Source organism: Salvelinus alpinus, chromosome 37, assembly GCF_045679555.1.
Source record: "Salvelinus alpinus chromosome 37, SLU_Salpinus.1, whole genome shotgun sequence".
Lineage (NCBI taxonomy): Eukaryota > Metazoa > Chordata > Actinopteri > Salmoniformes > Salmonidae > Salvelinus > Salvelinus alpinus.
Genome location: NC_092122.1, coordinates 12,407,814 through 12,432,054, shown reverse-complemented (window position 1 = coordinate 12,432,054; position 24,241 = coordinate 12,407,814). Strand labels below are relative to the sequence as shown.

The 24,241-nt window shown below is 43.6% G+C and overlaps 2 protein-coding genes across 14 annotated transcripts in view; one reads left to right on the top strand and one right to left on the bottom strand.

The window, feature by feature from the left end:
* The first annotated feature begins 1,755 nt into the window (after positions 1 to 1,755).
* On the top strand, positions 1,756 to 20,621 carry LOC139565778 (serine/threonine-protein phosphatase 6 regulatory subunit 2-like). 5 transcript variants are annotated; one of them, XM_071386330.1, is made up of 23 exons: positions 1,756 to 2,191; positions 5,658 to 5,825; positions 10,358 to 10,612; positions 13,635 to 13,821; positions 13,910 to 14,047; positions 14,184 to 14,249; positions 14,361 to 14,587; positions 14,911 to 15,037; positions 15,339 to 15,491; positions 15,686 to 15,928; positions 16,526 to 16,590; positions 16,715 to 16,830; positions 16,958 to 17,043; positions 17,191 to 17,271; positions 17,350 to 17,447; positions 17,575 to 17,632; positions 17,733 to 17,860; positions 17,978 to 18,135; positions 18,281 to 18,425; positions 18,628 to 18,710; positions 18,860 to 19,034; positions 19,432 to 19,551; positions 19,854 to 20,621. In XM_071386330.1, exons 3-23 carry the CDS (start codon positions 10,386 to 10,388, stop codon positions 19,903 to 19,905), a joined length of 2,733 nt encoding a protein of 910 aa, XP_071242431.1. In that variant the 5' UTR covers positions 1,756 to 2,191; positions 5,658 to 5,825; positions 10,358 to 10,385; the 3' UTR covers positions 19,906 to 20,621. The 5 variants fall into 5 exon arrangements, with proteins under 5 accessions (XP_071242431.1, XP_071242430.1, XP_071242429.1 ...); XM_071386329.1 differs by having other exon boundaries at positions 18,839 to 19,034; XM_071386328.1 differs by having other exon boundaries at positions 17,978 to 18,162.
* Positions 20,622 to 21,764: 1,143 nt separating this feature from the next.
* The window catches only part of LOC139565776 (myotubularin-related protein 5-like), a 74,931-nt gene continuing 72,454 nt past the window's right edge, over positions 21,765 to 24,241 (bottom strand). For all 9 annotated transcript variants that reach the window (XM_071386316.1, XM_071386321.1, XM_071386318.1 and 6 more), the window contains one exon: positions 21,765 to 24,240. In XM_071386316.1, the coding sequence (XP_071242417.1) occupies positions 24,142 to 24,240 (99 nt within the window). In that variant the 3' untranslated portion in view covers positions 21,765 to 24,141. The remainder of the gene's footprint in view (position 24,241) is intronic.

Below are 24,241 nucleotides of genomic sequence, written 5' to 3'. Positions count from 1 at the left end.
ATAATGTAATAATGGAAATGATATTGTTTGATAAATCGACAGTCTTGACGGGGAACAGCAAAGATTTATCTCTTTGCGCCAAGAAAGGTCGACGGACCAAGATTCAAAGGTCAGATTAGGAAGGAAGAGGTGGTGTTTGCTCAGTTGTATCTAGGACAGTGTACATTGCACTCGTCATTACATCTGGTTGGCAAGCATGTAATGCATGGTTTGTGTCTGGAGTGTATGGTCGATGAAACGGTGGAGCATGTGTTGTTATATTGTTGAAGTTATGTTGAAGAGAGGGAAAGATTGAAGTGTAGTCATTGAGGTTGGACAGGTTTGGATGGATTTGGAAGGGATGGGGAAGGGTCTGTTAGAAGTTAGTAGGGCTCTTTTAAATGTTCTTAATAGTACAGTTAGGTAGGTGGATTTATGTTTATCGGTTTACTTCCTTTATACATGCAAAGCTAATGTAAACTGTGATTGACCACACACTCCAGCACAGTAGGTGGCAGCATGCACCTTAAGGTTTGTGGTTTAAAAGCGGGTGGTTTGAGTAAAAAAAGAAGATCATGATGACATACCTTTTTATACAGTTTCTTGATTGTGTCTAGCTCGCTAATAATCACAGAAATTCAAGCTAGACTGTCAGGGAGTATATACTAAAGTATATACTAGTATATACTAAAATGACTCAATATACACTGAACAAAAATATAAACGCAACATTTAATTTGTTGGACCCATGTTTCATGAGCTGAAATAAAAGATCCCAGAAATGTTTCATATGTACAAAAACCAGACAAATGTTCCATATGCACAGGGTTGTCAAATTTGTGCATAAAATGTGTATACATTCCTGTTAGTGAGCATTTCTCCTTTGCCAAGACAATCCATCCACCTGACAGGTGTGGCATATTAAGAAGCTGATTAAACAGCATTCATTACACAGGTGCACCTTGTGCTGGGGACAATAAAAGGCCATTCTGAAATGTTAAGTTTTGTCACACAACACAATGCCACAGATGTCTCAAGTTTTGAGTGAGCATGCAATTGGTATGCTGACTGCAGGAATGTCCACCAGAGCTGTTGCCAGAGAATGTAATGTATCTACCATAAGCTGCCGCCAACGTAGTTTTAGAGAATTTGGCAGTATGTCCAACTGGCTTCACAACCACAGACCACCTGTATTGCGTCGTGTGGGCGAGCGGTTTGCTGATGTCAACATTGTGAACAGAGTGCCCCATGGTGGCGGTGGCGTTATGCTATGGGCAGGCATAAGCATGATAATGCACGGCCCCATGTAGCAAGGATCTGTACATAAGCTGAAAATGTCCCAGTTCTTCCATGGCCTGCATACTCACCAGACATGTCACCCATTGAGCATGTATGGGATGCTCTGGATTGACTGTGTACCACAGGCACAGCATGTTCCAGTTCCCGCCAATATCCACAACTTCGCACAACCATTGAAGAAAATTATGGGACCACATTCCACAATGTGGAATCATTCCACACATTTCAAATTGATTAATTTGCTTATATGAATTGTAACTCAGTAACATCTTTGAAATTGTTGCATGTTGTGTTTTAAATTTGATCAGTATACTTTAAAATGACAAAAACCAACTCGAAACTGTGTCGAAATGATAATGGACCTATTTTATACAGTTTATTGAATGTGTCCAGCTCCCTAATAATCACGGAAATTAAAGATAAACAGGGTGTATCGAAAATTACAAAAACGATGGATAGAGAACTATATTTTGCAAATGTAGATGGTGAGGTACAGTAACATAACCAATTTTCAGTGCGGCCCCGGGGCAAAATGAGTTTGACACCCAGGCCATAGAAGAAGTCAATGCGCACTCCCCTGCGCGCCTCCGCGAGAATATTCGCCATTTTGTTTCGAAAATATGACCGAGTTTTTCCTGCTTTAGCTTGTAACAGGCTAGCTTTTGAATTTATGTACTGTAGAGGACATAGATATTACGCGTAATAATATTGACTATACAAGGTACACATGTGAGGCCTGTCCGTTGCCACGTCGCAAGATAATAATATCCGTGTCACCAGGTTGACAGATACTTTGTTCATACTGCTCGTCAGCCTGAACCATCAAAACAAATCACGTTTGGCTAGTTCGCTAACTAACGTTAGCTAACTTCTAGCCATACAGACGAGTGGATTGCAAACTTTGAACAACACGGTAAGTTTCTCGGGACCAACGTTGGCTAGCTAAAGCTGGTGAGTTATTTGTGCCTGGCGACTTAAAATACCTAGTTAGCTAAAGAGGGTTAGCTAGCTTTTGCCAATTAGCCAGCTAAAGTTATGCTAATGTTAGTTAACCTTAGCTGCTAGTTATCGGACTCGGGAGAGAAACTAACGCCGACAACCAGCCATTTAACCATCTGGCGACAAAGTTGATGATAATTTGCTCAAGTCCTTGTGCTAAAGCTAACTAAATTGTATGCTAACGTAAAGTTAGTTAGGTTACCTAACTACATGGATAGCTAGCGGCTCAGGAGTCTCTCCGCCTTTGACTGTCGAATCCCCCAGGCTTAGCCAATCTACTTTGCTAACTGAGTTAGGTTGCTTGCTAATGTGTCCTAGCTAACTAACGTTAATACTAGCTGACTAACTGCTGCTGTTCAGACATTCGACGTTAGCAAGACCAAAAAGAGAAGTGAAGTTCGTTCAAGATAATGTATTGGTTGCAAGAAATGTTAACTACCTAACATGTTACTTCCTGCATTCGTGAATATATACTTGTTGCGGAAAATTCCACACCGTTGTAAAATTATAGTTGTCTAGAAACAAATCGACGGTCTTGGAATTTCTATCCATTGAACAAACAAACTCAACCCCGTTTCCAACTGCAGGGTTTGGCACTGGCAGCTTTAGCTTAAAAATAATCAATGTCAAATCTCCAAGTAGTGAATAGAAGTAGCCAGCAAGTACTACTGTAGTGACTTGTGAAGTAAACAGAAATGTGAGCTTCCAACACTCAGCAGTTGATGTGCATTTCTTGCCAAGGCCACCAACATATCATTTTACAGTTCTACAGAACACTTGTCCCTGCATTGTCAGACAAGGAGTGATAGTAATAGTAGACCCTAAAGGGTTCTTCATCTTGCAACTGTTTTTTCAAAGAAATTATCAACACGGAAAAGTAGAATTGGGGAGTGTTGAAGTGAATGAAATAATATGTTTACATGAGAAAATACTACAAATAATATACACTTTGACAACTGTAGCAATGATACATGTCCATTGGAGAGTGGGGGCAGGGTAAGTATACTGCCTGCATCTAAGTAATGGAAACAGGGAGAAAGGGCTGTGGCTGAGGTCCCTGATAGGCCTACAGACAAAACAAAATGGTCATGTTCGTAATAAAGCAATTATCCAAAACCAACCACATCTTGAATCCTAGGTATAAGGTGGCAACAAGAAAGAGCATCTTAAATGAGGCTCCCTGTTGCTACTTTTGTTAGCAACTCATGGAGAAGCACACCTGCAGGTGCTTAGCAGTGCAGCCAACAGACTGATAAGCACCTAATTAGGAAATGGGAGAGTTTGGCTATGTCCCAATTTTCTTCGATAGCCTCCTTTCCCTATCAACTCTCCTTCATAACCACCGATTGTAGTAGACTTTATAAGTTTCCACCATTTTGCTTTTGCATATCTAATCAGTGGTCATGAAGGTAAGGAAAGGAAGCCATCTAAGATTTGTGACAGCCTGCCCTCTGTTTGCTCTGTCTATGCTGCGTTCATGTGCTATCAGAGTTATCAGAAATTCCTAGTTCCAACTGGGAAGTTTCACTTAAATGACTCCAAGTCTGAATTACAAGTGGGGAAACTCTGAGAAAATTGTGACGTTATTGACAACTACAACCATATAAAGAATTTAGACTGACCATATTGTCAATGTTAAGCAAGCTAGCAAACTTTTATTATTACCAACGTTAGCTAGCTTATCAAGCTAACTAAAATCTTGTTGGTTGACGAATTGTTCCGATCAAAAAGCACATGAATGAAACATGTCGTATATCCGACATCACAACTAGGAAGTAGGAATGTCTGACGAGCGTGTGAACGAACGCTGCATTACTATGCTGCCCCATAAGCCACTTGCTTTGCTTAATGACAGGCTACTGTTGGGTCATAGCATCCAGTTGATTGCTCTTCAACCATTGTTCCTCTTTTCATCATTTACTCTATTAGCCAGTGGACTGTTTTGCTGAGGATGCCCCTGGTGAGTTCTATTTTAGATGAGAAGTCAAGTTTTAGCTTTTTCCTGTATAGCATCCACAGGGGAGCACTCTAGGGGTTATTGTTGCACTAGTGTGCTCTGTGTAAATGTATGCCAGATGGACGCTCCCGCACGTGCAGGATTGTCCAAATAAGAGGAAAAAGTAGGAAACACTTTGATTTTCTTTTTCAGACCCATTCTTGTGTTGTGTGGGCGGCCAGTCAGTGTTATATTGCACCGGCCAGCACATTCGTCTTTTGTTGACTAAGCAAGTTGGTTTGATTTTGTCCCTTCCAACATGTCTGAATAATGGTCTTGATAGGCTAGTTAGTGTGTTTATCATACCAACCATAGCCAACAGATTTTTCAAAACTATTCTAATTTCCTGTCTATAGTTGTGGTTGCCTAGACCTATAACTAGGTTGTTCAGTGTGAAATGCTGACGTCAAGAACAGTGAAGTAGCTAGAGCTAACCACAACCTTTTCACATTAGTGATGTATGAGTGATGGTCCAGGAAAGGGTAGTGTGCACTAGATGCATTTACTTCTGCATATCTTTTAAAGCATACAGTTAATAATATTAATTGTATTAGCTAGGCAGCTAACCCTGCTAGTCTGCCCAATGTTCATACATTAGACTTCAGACAAAGTACTCATGAATTTGACCGTAATTGGTAGCCTGTGCAAGCCTATAATCCATTTCAAAATGCTTATCTCATTTCATAAAGCATTTGCATAGGCCTAACATAACCCAAAGCATGCATCTGGAATTTTGTTTAAGATTTTCCAGCCAGCATCTCTTAGTTGATGGTGTGCCTATATTTCTGTGTGAGCCTCTCCATTGTAGGCCGAAATGCCATTCACTACTGTCTTCAAGTAATTAAGTTAGCTGAAGTTCTTTTATTGTTAGTGTTCTTGACGACACAACACTAAGCGTTGCACATTTCACCGTTGTTAGGCTAAGTTGCGTTGATATATAACGTTAGACTAGGCCTAGTTCTCTTTTTTTTTTATAAGCCACAAGGCAAGTCAGGGCAGGCCGTTGGCACATCAGTTCATTGTCTCATTCATAACTGAAAGCTAAGAATTCTATAGAAGCAGGTTGACTTAGGGTTCGGCTGCCCGAGACTAGAAATCTTAGCCAAACCCCGCTACAGCTTTCTCACTAGCAATCTACTAACTAGAAGGCTAGGTCATGATCCTATAACTAATGGCAGCCAGACAAACGTCTTTCTTGAAAAGCTCTGTTCAGAATCCTCCTTGTGATGTCGAGTAGTCTGAGTAAATCTGATGCAACACATTAATCTTGTTTAAAGATGACTATGCAAATACTGCTGCTGACTAATAATAGATGCCTTTGAGATCTGATGCAAGGTCCTATATGAATGTAATTATAATTTATTGTAACCCCCTTCTCTCTCAGGTTATGGTGAGCCTTTCAGTGTGTTGTGTACTAAGGATGCCTGTGTTCTAAGAGGAGACCCATGCTGATAAATGCCAGGCCTCGCCACGCTCTCTGCCGTCTGCACAAACACAAATGCCTGCCTGTCTGAGGGAGATCTGATTAAAGATACCCACATTTCTTCTACTGGTGAGCACAATTACTGGAGGTTACATCTCAAATTATATCTGTAATGAGTTTGTTGTTCATGTGTGGACAGAGCCAGTGACCATGTTGATGTTTTTAGATGTTCCTGCTTCATTGTTTTCATCTGTTTCTTTGTGTATTTCCCCTGTTACTCTCCCCACCGCATGAACCTCAGCTCTTTTAATCTCCTCCTTTTTCTTCCTCTTCAATTCTTCCTCTTCAATATTTATTTTCATCTCAAAGCGATTGAAAAGCAAAAAACAAACAAGCAAGCAATATCACCATGAGTAGCTTGGCTAGGTTAACCAATACATCACCATGAGTAGCCTAGCTATAGTTGGCTAGGTCTCCAATCCAAATTAAATCTAGAATCGGCTTCCTATATCGCAACAAAGCATCCTTCACTCATCAAATCAAATCAAGTTTATTTTATATAGCCCTTCGTACATCAGCTTATATCTCGAAGTGCTGTACAGACACCCAGCCTAAAACCCCAAACAGCAAGCAATGCAGGTGTAGAAGCACGGTGGCTAGGAAAAACTCCCTAGAAAGGCCAAAACCTAGGAAGAAACCTAGAGAGGAACCAGGCTATGAGGGGTGGCCAGTCCTCTTCTGGCTGTGCTGGGTGGAGATTATAACAGAACTATGCCAAGATGTTCAAAATGTTCATAAGTGACAAGCATGGTCAAATAATAATCATGAATAATTTTCAGTTGGCTTTTCATAGCCGATCATCAAGAGTTGAAAATAGCAGGTCCGGGACAGGTGGCGGTTCCATAACCGCAGGCAGAACAGCTGAAACTGGAATAGCAGCACGGCCAGGTGGACTGGGGACAGCAAGGAGCCATCACGCCCGGCAGCCCCGACGCACGGTCCCAGGGCTCAGGTCCTCCGAGAGAGAGAGAGAGAAGGAGAGAATTAGAGAGAGCCAAGATTTTCAAAATGTTCATAAATGACAAGCATGGTCAAATAATAATCAGGAATAAAAGTCAGTTGGCTTTTCATAGCCGATCATTAAGAGTTGAACAGGTAGGGGTTCCATAACAGCAGGCAGAACAGTTGAAACTGGAACAGCAGCAAGGCCAGGTGGACTGGGGACAGCAAGGAGTCATCATGCCCGGTTTGCCGTGACGTATGGTCCTAGGGCTCAGGTTCTCCGAGAGAGAGAAAGAAAGAGAGAACGAGAGAATTAGAGAGAGCATACTTAAATTCACACAGGACACTGGATAAGATAGGAGAAGTACTCCAGGTATAACCAACTGACCCTAGCCCCCCGACACATAAACTACTGCAGCATAAATACTGGAGGCTGAGACAGGAGGGGTCAGGAGACACTGTGGCCCCATCCGATGATACCCCCGGACAGGGCCAAACAGGAAGGATATAACCCCACCCACTCTGCCAAAGCACAGCCCCCACACCACTAGAGGGATATCTTCAACCACCAACTTACAATCCTGAGACAAGGCCAAGTATAGCCCACAAAGATCTCCACCACAGCACAAACCAAGGGGGGGCGCCAACCCAGACAGGAAGATCACGTCAGTAACTCAACCCACTCGAGTGACGCACCCCTCCTAGGGACGGCATGAAAGAGCACCAGTAAGCCAGTGACTCAGCCCCTGTAATAGGGTTAGGGGCAGAGAATCCCAGTGGAGAGAGGGGAACCGGCCAGGCAGAGACAGCAAGGGCGGTTCATTGCTCCAGAGCCTTTCCGTTCACCTTCACACTCCTGGGCCAGACTCATGCTGCCAAACATAAAACTGACCATCCTACCGATCCTCGACTTCGGTCATGTCATCTATAAAATAGCCTCCAACACTCTACTCAACAAACTGGATGCAGTCTATCACAGTGCCATCCGTTTTGTCACCAAAGCCCCATACACTACCCACCATTGCGACCTGTACGCTCTCGTTGGTTGGCCCTCGCTTCATACTCGCCGCCAAACCCACTGGCTACAGGTTATCTACAAGTCTCTGCTAGGTAAAGCCCTGCCTTATCTCAGCTCACTGGTCACCATAGCAGCACCCACTCGTAGCATGCGCTCCAGCAGGTATATCTCACTGGTCACCCCCAAAGCCAATTCCTCCTTTGGTCGTCTTTCCTCCCAGTTCTCTGCTGCCAATGACTGGAACGAACTGCAAAAATCTCTGACGCTGGAAACGCTTATCTCCCTCACTAGCTTTAAGCACCAGCTCACAGATCACTGCACCTGTACATAGCCCATCTATAATTTAGCCCAAACAACTACCCCTTCCCCTACTGTATTTATTTATTTATTTTGCTCCTTTGCACCCCATTATTTATATTTCTACTTTGCACATTCTTCCACTGCAAATCAACCATTCCAGTGTTTTACTTGCTATATTGTATTTACCTCGCCACCATGGCCTTTTTTTTGCCTTTACCTCCCTTATCTCGCCTCATTTGCTCACATTGTATATAGACTTATTTTTGTACTGTATTATTGATTGTATGTTTTGTTTATTCCATGTGTAACTCTGTGTTGTTGTATGTGTTGAATTGCTATGCTTTATCTTGGCCAGGTCGCAGTTGCAAATGAGAACTTGTTCTCAACTAGCCTACCTGGTTAAATAAAGGTGAAATAAAATAAAAAAACAATACATACATCATCATAAGTAGCCTAGCTAGGTCAACTAATACATACATACATCATCATGAGTAGCCTAGCTATAGTTGGCTAGATCAACCAATACATCACCATGAGTAGCCTAGCTATAGTTGGCTAGGTCAACCAATACATCACCATAAGTAGCCTAGCTATAGTTGGCTAGGTCAACCAATACATACATCATCATGAGTAGCTAGGTCAACCAATACATCATCATGAGTAGCCTAGCTATAGTTGGCTAGATCAACCAATACATCATGAGTAGCCTAGCTATAGTTGGCTAGGTCAACTAATACATCACCATGAGTAGCCTAGCTATAGTTGGCTAGGTCAACCAATACATCACCATGAGTAGCCTAGCTATAGTTGGCTAGGTCAACCAATACATCACCATGAGTAGCCTAGCTATAGTTGGCTAGGTCAACCAATACATCATCATGAGTAGCCTAGCTATAGTTGGCTAGGTCAACCAATACATCATCATGAGTAGCCTAGCTATAGTTGGCTAGGTCAACCAATACATCACCATGAGTAGCTAGGTCAACTAATACATCACCATGAGTAGCCTAGCTATAGTTGGCTAGGTCAACCAATACATCATCATGAGTAGCCTAGCTATAGTTGGCTAGGTCAACCAATACATCATGAGTAGCCTAGCTATAGTTGGCTAGGTCAACCAATACATCACCATGAGTAGCTAGGTCAACTAATACATCACCATGAGTAGCCTAGCTATAGTTGGCTAGGTCAACCAATACATCACCATGAGTAGCCTAGCTATAGTTGGCTAGGTCAACCAATACATCACCATGAGTAGCCTAGCTATAGTTGGCTAGGTCAACCAATACATCATCATGAGTAGCCTAGCTATAGTTGGCTAGATCAACCAATACATCACCATGAGTAGCTAGGTCAACCAATACATCATCATGTGTAGCCTAGCTATGTCAACCAATACATCACCATGAGTAGCCTAGCTATAGTTGGCTAGGTCAACCAATACATCATCATGAGTAGCCTAGCTTTAGTTGGCTAGGTCAACCAATACATCATCATGAGTAGCCTAGCTATAGTTGGCTAGGTCAACCAATACATCACCATGAGTAGCTAGGTCAACTAATACATCACCATGAGTAGCCTAGCTATAGTTGGCTAGGTCAACCAATACATCATCATGAGTAGCCTAGCTATAGTTGGCTAGGTCAACCAATACATCATGAGTAGCCTAGCTATAGTTGGCTAGGTCAACCAATACATCACCATGAGTAGCTAGGTCAACTAATACATCACCATGAGTAGCCTAGCTATAGTTGGCTAGGTCAACCAATACATCACCATGAGTAGCCTAGCTATAGTTGGCTAGGTCAACCAATACATCACCATGAGTAGCCTAGCTATAGTTGGCTAGGTCAACTAATACATCATCATGAGTAGCCTAGCTATAGTTGGCTAGATCAACCAATACATCACCATGAGTAGCTAGGTCAACCAATACATCATCATGTGTAGCCTAGCTATGTCAACCAATACATCACCATGAGTAGCCTAGCTATAGTTGGCTAGGTCAACCAATACATCATCATGAGTAGCCTAGCTTTAGTTGGCTAGGTCAACCAATAGAGGCCAAGTCTGAGTGCATGCATCCTTTAAAAATGGAGAGGGACAGTTAATGGCTTGCTCAGAAGAAGGTAGTCAGGGAGATGAAGTGTCTGGTGATGATCTTGTAGAGGGCTACATAACCACCAGAAATATGCAGCAAAACTCGATGTTAAAAAACGAAACGGCTGATAATTATAATAAAATGAAAACCTATATTTAAAGGAGCTCTCTGCTTAGGCTGCTACTAGGGCGCCATGCCATCATTGCATCCCTCTCTCTCTGACTCTCTCCTTCCTTCTAGGGCTGTGTCCCCTGTCCAAGCAGCCACCATGTTCTGGAAGTTTGACCTGCACACCACGTCCCACATCGACCAGCTGCTGGACCGGGAGGACGTGACGTTGCGGGAGCTCATGGAGGAGGATGATGTCCTGCAGGAGTGCAAGGCCCAGAACCGCCGGCTGCTGCTCTTCCTCTCCCAGGACCACTGCATGACAGAGCTGGTCAACCTCATCACCACAGAGCCCCCTGCTGACCTGGAGGAGAAGAGCCGCTTTAAGTGAGAAAGGGTCGCCCGAGGGGGAAGGGGGATGGGCTGAATGTGGCTGCTCCAACACAAGTGTATACTATGTCATTATTGGAAGAGAATTTGTGCTTAACAAAATATACTTTTAATGAAATAAATATTCAAGTACACCCTATGCTTAAGCTTTTACGGACTGACCTTTCCTCTAAAGACCAGTTGTGCAAAATGAAAGGGGCTTGTCCGTAACATGCTCTGACATGGCCTGGGTTCTATGCTCAGTGGATAAGTACCAACTGCCAAGTTTCAACCTAAGACCAGCATGCATACACTCTATTACATTCTTTGTTTTCCTGTGATTTTCAATGTCTAACACACCGAGATCCCTGTCTAGAGTGAAAGAGCTTGTGGCTGTGGGGTCTTTGCCTTGTCACCGAGAGGTTGAGAGTTCAAATCCAGTTATGTCTGCGGAGTTGTCATCTGCAGAGTTGGTTGAATGGCAGCTGTGATGATTAGAGGTAAAAGGTGCTGGAGCACCATGGCCACTTGATATTGAAATACAGATTTTTGCCTATAAAAACTAAAGCCTTGTTTTTTTTGCATATCCGTTTCGAATCTGTTCTTTTTCTCTTGCAGTGTGAATGGCCAAAAATCACGTGGAATCAGATATTTCAAGCCAAACCATTTCAAACCAAACATTCGAAGGTGGTTTGAAATCGGCTACAAATCCGATTCATGGCCATGCAACTTGTCTGAACAGTCAAATCTGATTTATTTACCCTCAAGTGGTTTTTACTGTTATTTGGCATATCTTGTTGCTTGCTAGCTACTCAGCTACCACCTGTTCTTGTCAAAACTAACTAGCTTGTTAATTGTTTAGAAATGAGTGAATGTGCTAGAAAGCTAGCTGAGTGCTGTGGCTTGCTACAAAGGACTCATTTTGGAAGTTGTATCATGTTATCCTTTTGAGGCTTTAAAATTGTTATTTTAAGATTTCTAACATTCAAAGCAACTGGGACACGTCCGTGGCCGACATTGTGGTCACCTTAGCTTGCTACATAACTTTGAGTGATAGGACGCACGAGCACCATCACCAATCAATCTACACCACTGCGCACACACCCATCGTTACTAACTAGTGAGCTAATGACTGCTGTCTGAGCACACACACCCATCGTTACTAACTAGTGAGCTAATGACTGCTGTCTGAGCACACACACCCATCGTTACTAACTAGTGAGCTAATGACTGCTGTCTGAGCACACACACCCCATTTGGTCACTGCTAACGTTTGAACAGTCAGTATTCCAAAACTGATTCCAGAATTAAGGCCTGCAGTGCCTACTTTTTGGGGAAATAATCACTGCTGTTCAGTGTTACGAAGGTGGGGGTAGAGGGGGGTTTATCCCATCTGGCCATCACTCCCTTCCAACACCACTACCCTCCAACCATTTGTGGCAGCCACTTCACAAGAACATGAATAAAACCAGTAGAGATTTGAACCCATAACCGTCAGTGTGGGAGGAAAGGTTCTTACCCCAGAGCCACAACTCCTTCACACTGAAAACACGTTTGACTTTGAGAAGGCACAACCAGTTAGATTTGAACCCATAACCGTCAGTGTGGGAGGAAAGGTTCTTACCCCAGAGCCACAACACCTTCACAGTTCATACATGCTTCTGCATATGATTGATATTGAGAATTGTGAAAGCACAAACAAACACAAACAGTTAGCTTTGAACCCACAACCATCAGTTTGAGGCAAGGTTATTACTCCAGAGCCACTGAGTACTTCACTATACATGTTCTCTTCACACAGTTGAGGTTGAGTAGAACAAACAAGCACATGCAGCTAGATTCAAACCTTTGACCCAATGGTCTTACCTCATACTCCCCCAAAAATACACAGTTATCTTCAAATATTTGTTGAGAATTGTTTAAACAAAAACACAGCCTGCTAGATTTGAACACACAAGTTTAGACGTGAGGCCAGTTTGTTACCTCTCACCCACTGTCTCCTATATGTCAAATATATAAGTTGGGATTCAATCCCATTACGGGTTATATAATAGGCATTGCGGCTTTTAAAGGCAATTTCGATTGAGCAGACATATTCAATTATTGCAAGAGGCAGTCTCTGGTTCGAATGCAGGCGGCATCATATCCGGCTATGATTGGGAGTCCCATAGGGCGACGCACAATTGGACCAGCGTCGTCCAGGTTTGGTCGGAGTAGGCCGTCATTGTAAATAAGAATTTGTTCTCAACTGACTTGCCCAGTTAAATAAAGGTTAAATATATTTTTTTTTCTTGTGCAGCTTTTACTGTGAATGGGATCTCTGCAAAAGCGGGAACATTGCCTTTAAAAGCCACAATGCCTATAACTTGTGATTGGATTGAATCCCAGATTTAGTGGGAGCCCAGATCCGTTTATGAAGGCTTTAAGGTTGAAGACTGATAATTGACAGTGCAGAAACACTATGATGTTTTAAACTCTTAATGTCATGAACAGGGAACAGAACTACCAGTGCCATGATAGATGCCTCTAAATTAGTTAATGTTTTTAGGTTGATCCTTCTAATGTGACGAGTACAACAGGTGGCGTTGGGTTTGAAACATGCCCAGAGATCAGAGATCCTATTACATTACTATTCTAATTCCTAATTGTATGCATGCCCTCTTGTGGACAACATCTAGCCCTCTAAAGTAGCTTACAAGACACAAAGAACACCAAATAGGCCCTGTTTCACAAAAGCATCTCAAGGCTGAGTTAGGATAGGATCCTATGGTTCTAACAAAGAACTTAGCCACAAGATACTTTTGGGAAACTGGGCCCTGGTCTTGATTGGGTCTGTTAGCATAGCATACACAACGTGGTCTTCAGTATACTCCGTCCAATAAACATGAATTCAGAATTGACGAGATGAGCGTTGTCAGAATATTTCCAAACATCGTAAAAGTTATATTTCAAGAATTAATACAGACTGTACACCTCCCTCCCACACAGCCTTTCCTTAGACTGTTTCTTCCCCTCTCATCCTGTTGTCCCCCCGCTACAGGTTCCCTAACATCGCCTGTGAGCTCTTGACATCAGATGTGTCCCTCATCAACGACAAGTTGGGCGGGGACGAGTCACTCCTGGAGACTCTCTACCACTTCCTGGAGCAGGACCCACCCCTCAACCCTCTACTAGCCAGCTTCTTCAGCAAGACCATCGGCAACCTCATCGCCAGGAAAACAGAACAGGTAACCTCAATGCCCAAGAAGTTATAAAGGCGGATAAAGAAAGTGTAAGGACCTACCTGGAGCTCACCAAATGTCTCTCTTGCACCAGGTAATCTCCTTCCTGAGGAAAAAGGATGGCTTCATCGGCCTGGTGCTGAAACACATCGACGCCTCTGCCATGATGGACCTGCTGCTTCGCCTCATCAGCTGTGTGGAGCCTGCCCCCTTGAGACAGGAGGTCCTCAATGTAAGCTGCCACTATCTGCCAGCGGTTCCTGTTCTCATAAATGTTGTTCAATTATAAAATATAATTTCTTATTGACCTGGACGTCTTGTATTTCTCTCATTCATTCACTGTCATCATTTTTCTTTCCTTATCTCAGTGGCTGAGCGAAGAGAAGCTTATTCAGAGACTCACAGAGCTCATCCACACAGGCAAAGACGAGGAAGTGAGTCATAGACCTTAGACTGATATTGCAGTATTCTCCTGGACAAGGCACGGCAGTTGATATTAACTATCTGGTCAGAAGTATGAATCCTTTTTAATTTATTTATTCCAGAGACAATCAAATGCGTCCCAGACGCTTTGTGACATCATCCGCCTTAGTCGAGACCAGGCCAATCAGATGCAGGAGAACGCCGAGGCCGACCCCTTATTGGCTGTACTAGAGTCGCAGGAGAGCGTAGCCGGGCTCCTGAAGACTATGTTTGAGGGGGAGAGGAGTGAGGCCTCCATTGTTAACGGAACTCAAGTGCTACTTACCTTACTGGAGACCAGAAGGTCCGGGTGAGTGGAACAACTGTTCTCTCTCCCTCCCTCATATCTCTTTCCATTGCCTTGTCCAGAAACAACCTCTCGCCACTTGTGGAGATCTAAAAAAGATATGATAGATTTAAGCAATATGGTAATACATCCACCTTGCCTTCTGATAGGCTGTCTGGATTTATCACCACATTGCTTACACCTTACTAATCCTCTCAGATCTCCCAAATGCTTAAGGCAGGGGTAGGGGCTAGAGGTTGTTTCTGGACAGGGACCATCTCTCCAGCTATTTTAGCATGTGAACATCTTTTTCCTTATCCCTCCCTCGTTCTCTCTTTCTGTCCCAGGTTGGAGGGGCTGATGGATCTCTATTCTCAGGGATATGAAAGGTCTTACACTGTCAACAGCAGTATTCTACATGCCATTGAGCCCCATCTAAAGGACTTCCAGCAGCTTCTCCTGAATCCCCCCAAGGTAAGGATATACAGTAAGGCCGAATGGCTGATCAATTTACAGTGGTCAGTGGGTACTAAGAAAGAAAGACTCAGTCATGAAACATACAAATAATACTTTTTGTTAAAATGTTCTTATTTGATTATGTTGGAGGCCAACAGACTGCAGTAGAATTCCAACCATACTTTTATAAATAAACTGTTCAGGGTGTTTACCTCGGCTCCAACCATTAACACACAATTGAATCAACTTGTTCAACACAGTTCTTCCTGTATACATTGGACTGTTCAGTAATTTAATTGAACATGGTGTGTGTGTGTAGAAAAGTGCAATACTGACGACCGTTGGCCTTCTGGAGGAGCCGCTGGGGAACGCCCGCCTTCACGTGGCCAGGCTAGTGGCCGCCCTGCTGCAGACCAGCGTCCCCAGTGTCTGTCAGGAGCTCTGCAAGCTCACCACAATGGACCAGTTACTGGTGTGTCTGCACCGCCGGATTTCATCAACTTGCCATTCTCTTACTCTTTCGCATTCATTCATTTGTTCACGCTCTGGCACTTTTCTTTTATTCACTTCCTCTCCTTTCTGTCGTTCACACTCACATTCTTGCTCTTTCTTGTTCTGTCACCTACCATCGGTCACCACGGTTCTCTCGCTCTTTGCTCTCCACAGGACCTGTTCTTCAAGTACTCATGGAATAACTTCTTGCACTTCCAAGTGGAGCTGTGTGTGGCGTCCATCCTGAACCACTCTGTCCCAGAGGAGCGGCCCATCCCGGGCCTCCAGAACCACGAGGAAGAGAAGCACCCAGCAGGCCCAGAGAACCAGGGGGAGGCAGGAAGTGAGGCTGGGGAGCCAGCCAAGGCCAGCGACCCGGTGGAGGAGACCACCCTTCACAACACCCTGGTGGCACATGTAGGTGGCTTGGTAGCTCTGCGTTTATCTGTCTATGTGCAGTAATAGCCTAGTATAAAACATAACATTTAATTTTCTTATGAGCCTCTACCTCTGCACATTGATTGATTTTACATCGTAGGGAAGGGCTATGTACATGAAGGCAGGGTAAAGTGACTAGGCATCAAGATAGATGAGTCCAATAAAGAACAGAGTAGCAGCAGCATATAATGTGTGAAAAGGTGTGAATGTCATTGAAGTGTGTGTATATATATATATATATATAGTCTAGTGCAGGGGTGTTCAACTCCCACCATACGAGGTCCAGAGCCTGCTCGTTTTCTGTTCTACCTGATTATTAATTGCACCCAATCAGTTCCCACTTAGAGGGAAACAATGAAAAAAAACTCAGTGGAACTGGCTTCTAGGTCCAGAGTTGAGTTTGAGGGGTCTAGTGAGTGCAGATAGTTTGGGTACCATTAATTGACTATTTAGCAGTCTTATGGCTTGGGGGTAGAAGCTGTCTCGGAGCCGGTTGGTCTGAGAGCGTTATAAATTATTATTCTGTTTTTATGTTGTCTCTGAATTTATTTATTTATTCTTCTACTTCCTCCCCAGCTCTTCCAGAAGTGTCGGTTGGTACAGAGGATCCTGGACGCCTGGGAGGAGAACGATCAAATACAGTAAGACATGTCAGACACTCAAATCTGGGGAACAACTGCTTTTAGTATTGTCCAGTATTGTTTCACTACAATGATAGTAGTGTCTGTTAGATGTCATTAACCGGTGTGTGGTTTTGTCTCTCAGGGCGGAGGGCGGCGCTAGGAGAGGTAACATGGGTCACCTGACCAGGATGGCCAACATGGTGGTACAGAACCTAGAGAAAGGACCAGTCCAGTCCCAGATCAGTGACCTCATCAAAGGTATGTGTGTTTTCATGAGCTGCCAGATTACCACTTCTGTATTCATAAAAGAATAGCAAAGAATGTTCCACTGCCGGTTACTGTGCCTGGGTGAGTGCTCAGTTAGAACTGGACTGTGATATTGCAGAGTTGCCAGAGGACTGCAGAGGACGCTGGGAGAGCTTTGTGGATGAGACCCTGAGAGAGACCAACAGGAGAAACACAGTGGAACTGGTATCAACCATTCAGTCACCATCTCTGTCTCTCTCCAACACACATAGACACCCTTTTTTTTCTTGCTCAATCACACAAGCATTCCCTTCTACACATTCTGTCTGTCATTTCCTCACTCTAATTCTCTGTCTGTCCTGTGTGTCCCAGGTGAGCACCCATAACCTGCACTCCTCCAGTGAAGATGATGATATGGAGAGTCCCTTCCCCAACGATCTGTCACTCCAACAGGTAGGAAGCCACAGCACCATGACGACACATTTGTCTGCCCATGAGGAAAGATCATTACTTCATGTTTCCCCCCCCCAGGCTTTCTCAGACTATCAGATCCAGCAGATGACTGCCAACTTTGTGGATCAGTTTGGGTTCAACGATGAGGAGTTCAGTGAGCATGATGAAAACATCAAGTGAGTTTAGTCATCCGTTCCACTATTCCTTGTCCAATAACCAGAAATCAGCTATGACAAAGACCTCTGGGGGGGCTAACAGCTGCTGTTTGCATTAAACGCTATTTTGTTTCCTTCCTTTCCTAAGTGCCACATTTGACCGGATTGCAGAAATAAACTTCAATCTAGATGCTGATGATAATAGTGTAAGTTGTTGTATTGTTCTGTAATGTCTACCAGCTTCATTGTGTGTGTAGTGAAAGTTAAATGTTTACATGCGTTTCCCTCTCCCTGTATTGAATGCAGGCCAACGCTACTGCCTTTGAGGCCTGCTGTAAAGAGAGGATACGTCAGTTTGACGATGCTGAAGAGGAGGAGGACATTTGGGAGGAGAAGGAGATTAACTATGCAACACAAGTCAAATCCAGAACAAGGTTGGTAAAAATTCAAGATCCAAAAACAAAGTAGGGGATGCTATGCCAATGTGCAGCTCTCTCCCTCGATTTCTCTTTATTTTTCTCATCAAACCTCTCTCCGTGTGTGTGTGTCAGGTTTGGGGTGTCCCACACCTCAGAGAGCAGCTCCAGGAGCAGTCTGGAGAACGGGGGTCGGGAGCGGGACCGCGGGTCGGGCTCAGACGAGGAAAACGACTCCAGACAGAGCGCCTCAGATCCATGCAGCCTGGAGGAGAGCAAGGACAACACTCCCAGTACGCCCGGCAGTCAATCAGCTATTTGTAAACTATGCTTATTACCCATATTTACTCAATCAATTAGACAGTCATCATGAATGGTTTCCACTTTGTGAAAACCATTATTGTACACTTTTTCCTCTTACCATGTTATCATGTGAAGGTCCAAGCTGGACAGCGAGTTTCGGGGAAGCTGGAGGTAACTCGTCCTCTCCGGGTCCTGCAGGCTGGGATTCCCCAGGGAGGAGTGGAGGAGACAAACAGGAGGCAGGTTGGGCCAACTTCACGGAGTTCCAACCTTTCAGCAGGTGGGAACCAAACACTCTCCGTACAATTTTATATACATTTGATGTTAGTGTCTGGGATATTGTAACTTGTCAATTTATCAAAATGTTTTTAGTAAGACCTTTTTAGATCACCAACATAAGACCCTGTTTACTTCATTGTGTTACATACCGAGTGGCGTGTTGTCAGTTCTCTGTACCTGAAGCTTACCTCCTCTCCCTGCAGCCCAGAGGCTGGCCCCAGATGCAGCTCTCCCGTAGGCAGCAGTGACACAGACAAACAAGTCAAACCGGGTCCGGACAAGAGTGGTGAGTGTGGGATGATGGGATGTTTCAGCCACCTGACATTTGGCTTAGCTCTCCCTTGTGGAGACTTTCATTATTGCATTTGAGAACAATAAAACGTTTTACAAGGCTTTCATTACTTAACCCACAAGCCAAAGTGATTGTGTGTCCAGGTGCGAGCCCCTCTCCCGGTGGTGAGTGGCCGGTGGGTGAAGGTAGGAAGGCTCCCCTCGTAGCCTCAGATAGTAGCTCCTCCGGGGGCTCCGACAGCGAGGAGGACGACAAGACTGCCGCCGCCGCAACGGAAACCACCAGCTCGGGCGCCAACAAGAAAGCAGAAGTCAAAAGGTTGGTTTAACATGAGTTAGACTCGTCATACTCGCACACAGTCAATGCTAAATCATTTTCTGTAGAAGTCCACTCAAGCCTTAGTACCCATGTAAATAAACATCTATATTTGAAACATAACTACCACATTGAAGTAATTATACACTGGACTTGGAACTGAAATTACTGGATTCAGAGTTTGGAAATCCAGGGAGCTTCCCATGAACTATGAATGTGCTTTACTGAAGAGGAAGAATCACTAGCATTTTAAATATGAGTTCAAGTGGTTAAACTACCAAAATACAGTTTACCAGTTCAACTCAAAACACTCTTCACATGTTTATTTTCTACACACACACACTTCTGTTGATGACTGACTAACAAGCAAAAAAAAAAACTTTTTCTCTCTGTGCTACAGTGAGAACCCCATCCCTCTGGAAAAACTGTCCCTCACTGATGCACCCAAGTCCCCCCCAAAGGCACAGCTTGCAGCAGACACACCGCCAGCCTCGGCCCCCACCCCTCAGACAGACAACAAGTAGGTGCCAGCTCGTGTGTGTACAAATAATGCATGCTTGCACGTAGAGAATCCAGGCAGATCAGGGCTAAAAATATTCTAGCAACCCGGTTTCCTTTTCCAAACAGCCAGAGCCAAGCCACACATCTGGACGTTGAACAATAGCATTGCTAGTTGCCAGCGTTGTGAGCCTGTAGAAGTATTTACTGTGAACTCTAGCCTGCCAGAGAAGGAGAGGTGGTCTGCAATGTAGGATTATGTTATCACCATCTTCTCTCTCCCAATCTTCCTCACTTTCCTCTTCTCCCCTCCTCCCCCTCCAGAGAGGATCCACCCCAGTGCCCAGAGATGCCAGCAGTCAATGGGCCTGTCTGAGGGGCAGACAGTCCTAAACCCCAGACTGGTGTGACAGACTGTGCCATTTCCAGGGAGACCACCCCCTCCCAAATAACCTCACTGCAACCTACAGTGTTTTAATGAATCACGCTGCCATGTTATTGGACCTGGACACTGCCAATCAGCACCAATAATGAGGCGGGGACGTGTAAAAGCAACCAATAGGCAGAACAGTGTAGAGAATTGTCTTCAAAGCCTTTTCTGATGTTGCTCATACGTACGTGTGGTTTTAATGTAGCAGTGATCTTTTAAACAACCGAAATCCGAAAGGAGTATAAAGTTTTCTGAAGGATTTGTTCTCATACTCTTTTCACAAACGGTTGGACCTGAGAGCACAGGTTAACTTAACGAAATGATGCCTCAACAATAAATACCTTTCTGAAATATTTTTCTCCTTGAGAGCTTAAAAGGCACTTATGCAGCCATTTTTACTGTACATTATAGGACAATGTTGTTCTACCCTCAGCTCTGTGTTCTTTTTTTTTGTCATGGAAAAACATCTCTTTATTCTTGTACCTCACCAGTTCTCTGAATGTTTTAAAGTGTCCAAGGAACACAGTTCTATAATCTTTTGCTCATGTGCAATAATGACAATTAGCCATTTTATTTAAATCAACTTTTAGTGTTGTCGAAAGGAAGACTCATTCGGTATAGTTATGGGCCAACTAATTTGGATATAAACTAAACTCAAGGTTTTGATTTGTCTTGTTATTGCATGTATAACCGGTTCTCCGTTGACCTAGCTAGTGAGCTGAGACCTGACTGTTATTGCTATCCCCTTTAAAATCAACCAAACATGATCTACCTATATTCAAATATCTACATTTTAAAGTAATTTTACAAGCAATCACTGTGTGTTTAATGTTCCGTTTTTCCTAAACCCTTTCAGGGCAGGAACTGCCTTTGCACCAGATAGGGGTGAAGCGGTCTTCTTGCGAAGGTCAGCGTTGGGTTCTGCTAAATACTTGATCTCTCTAGTGCACTGGTTCCCATACTCATGACACCATAGATCTACTGGTAAAATTCACATGAAGGGGTACTCCGGGCAGAGCAAAATTCAGTAAGTGGTATATCAACCAGTGTATTTAGTCATTTAACACCTAGCAAGTTATGACTTAGTGTGGTTGACCACATGAATAGCAAAGTACTTAAATGCATCCTTCCTTGGAGATTTCACTGATCCAACAATAGTGCTTTCACCCATCCAATCATGTCTGATCACCTTCAGGCAGAGAGGAAGGGGAGGATGCATTGGCGTTTCCCTCATTTTGGGACTGTGACCAGAATGGAGGTGAGTGTCTTGATGCCAACTTGTTTCAATCTAAATATATCAGTGTGAGCATAGAACAGATTATTATGCTTTGTGTTAACAGGTTAATGTCTTGGCTTGTGAAAGCATCAGCTTTCCTCACATACATTTTGTGAACATCTTTAGTATGTCACCGACAGTAGATTCTAACTTGTCTTTGACCTGACAGCATTTTCTTCAAAAACGTGCATGTTCTTACTTGGCGAGTCTGATTTCTGTTTCTCCTGCCTAGTCTAACAGTGGCTTCAGAATGGTGATCCCTGACCATTAACCACTCCAGGGTGAGGCCCCTCTGGACAACCATCACCTGCATGGATACATGATTAATAGATCTGTCATATCTATTTAACCATCACATCCACTTTCATACTGGTGCTATGTCTAACAACCAGGGAATGAGGTTGGTTTTACCTGGCTGGTGCTGTGTCTTTGAACTCATGTAGCTCTAAAATTGAGAGCTTCATAAATCAGAGACATTAACAGTTGTTACAATCTTGGACTAAATAAGAACTTGAGACAGACAAACCAGTGAAGTTTAAACCCACAGTGTTTTTGTTTTAATTCTAAAAAATATATTACATGATTGACAGACCCGGCTCAGAAGGAAACTTCTAATTTAGAGGGGGGGAAAAAATCACAAATAAATTATATTGTATTGATCTGATTAATGTTGTGGATATAATGGGATGAGCTGGCCTTTAAGTGTGTGTTGGGGTGGCTGGATGTGACATTGTCACACCCCGCCTGTAAGCAAAAATGAGATTCCGTAACTCCATTCCAGAAAACCCACTAACTAGGGAGGCTAGTTCTTGCTCATACAAACACACCATTTCCACTCTGGTGTGATATTGATATTGGGGATGGACAATGTAAAAAATAAAAAAGACAGGGTTTACTTATACACATTTTCCAAAAAGTAGTAGCATTAGTCACGTTAACACAGAAATAAACAAATGGCACATTGGATTCCTAATTTTAAAAATAAATGGTGCTTGAGGAACTTTTCTTACCGAGGAGACAAAGTTAAATAAATTACTACCATAAACGTTACATACAAATCTGAGTAGTATATACAAAAGGAGTTAGACACAAATCTACAATTCAAATTTTATGTTCAACAAGACAGCAGTATAACCATATTTTACACGGCAATGTTTGTGTAAAACGAGGAGAGTGTGTCTGTTTTCTTAACTTGAGGGCTAACCGATACTGCTCTGTAGCATAAAAAAACTAAAAATTGACTTAATTGCAATCTCACAAATTCCAGCTAAACATATTCTCTCTACAAGGCTCTTAACAGACATTGACTCCTATGTACAGGCTTAAGAATAGAATGTAACAGCCTCTAGCTAAAAACACTGGTTTAGACAGAAGAGCAGCGGCGAGAAAGTTGGGACTCGCTGAAGTATTACTGTTCACATAGATGCAGTTGTTCAGAAGCCAAGCTGACTCACAGACCACCAAACAAAGGCTGAGTAGGTGCACAGAGAGTGATATCTTATGCTCGGACACATGCTTTTGAGACTTTTCAATGCTATTAATTGGTTGGATTTGAATTATTCTAAGTGCCTTGAACACCTAACGCCCCCCTCTGGTTAAGAACTATATTACCTGAAAACAAAATTGGTTGTTTAGAGCACATTCCAATCCAACTGTCTAATACTTGTCACATGTTAAAATCCACTGGCACTTGTATAACTGAAATAGCATTTGTCCAACATTAAACCAGACCATAGAAACAGAGGGGGGGGAGAGGGGGGTCGTATCCAGGAAGTCTGTCATGTTAGTCAGATCCAGTCTCGGCACTGTGCCATGTAGTAAACAGACTAGTCATCCATCCCTTAATCCCCTCTGCTCTGACCACAGGCCCCATCCACATTTTGTGCATAAATTAATCTTCACAAAAATATATCCCTCCTGTTCCTTCAGCATCCCTTAACATTCAACTGTAATAGTGGTTTTTGATGAAGAAGTACAGCCCATAGCTTCTTGTGTAAACACTAATATTGTTCTGCAGACAGACTCCCTGTCCGGCGGATTTAGAATTTCCTCCTGGTTTGATCACGAGGGCTAATAACAGCATATCAACTGCTCTGGGTGTGATAACTAGGAGGACTGATCTTGCTCTGACCCAAAAATGTAACAGATCAGCTGTAAAAAATAGAAATTCTCCATAAACTGTTGAGGGCTCCCTTGGTGGTGTGTCTGGGGAATAAGAGACATCTTAGAGGGGATCTGTGAGAGTCCAACTCCTCACGGGTAAGACTCAGGCAGTGACGGGGAAACGGGAGGCTTCAACGGTAGCTAGCATCAGTTGGGGCCGATTCTGTTAAAGGAAACACTCCAATTCACTTCCTGTTTTCATGGACAACAGGCATGGCTGGGCTGGAGACAAGGCTGGATAATGTAGTTCATCATTACCTCCTCCCTGGAGTGTTGAGGTGTGTGGAGGAATGGGAGTTGTAGTCTCGGAGATGGGAGGGTCTGGCTACATCTGCATGCTGGAACATGCTGGAGGCCCCAGTTAGATTACTGAGAAACTGTCCATCTTCAAGCTCACACAACAAACTACATCATGCTTTGTTTCTTTTAGCTCCATTTTGCATAGACATCCAGCGCAAAGAGTGGTTGTACTACCAAGGTGACAGGCTGCAGCCAGCAACACGGTGAGACAAAAGCGAGTGGTCATTCAGGGACTTCTTTCTTTCATTTTTATAACAAAAACACTGAAACGTGACATCAGTTCAACACTGAACAGCGCTCAACTGTGGAAAGGACTGTCTCAATCCCGCCTCCTTCTGGAGAGGAACTCCTGTGATTGGCCAGCAGAGATGTCCATCGGGTGCCTCAGCATTGCTCATTGGTTCCTGGTTGGATAGTTCCTGTTATGGTGGAGCCGTGCATCTCTAGGCATCAGAGAGGCAGCTCTGAATACTGTCCATCCACAGCTGTGCGTTGGGGCTGTCCTGCGCACAGAAGTTATACACTCTTTTGGTCGTCTTGAGC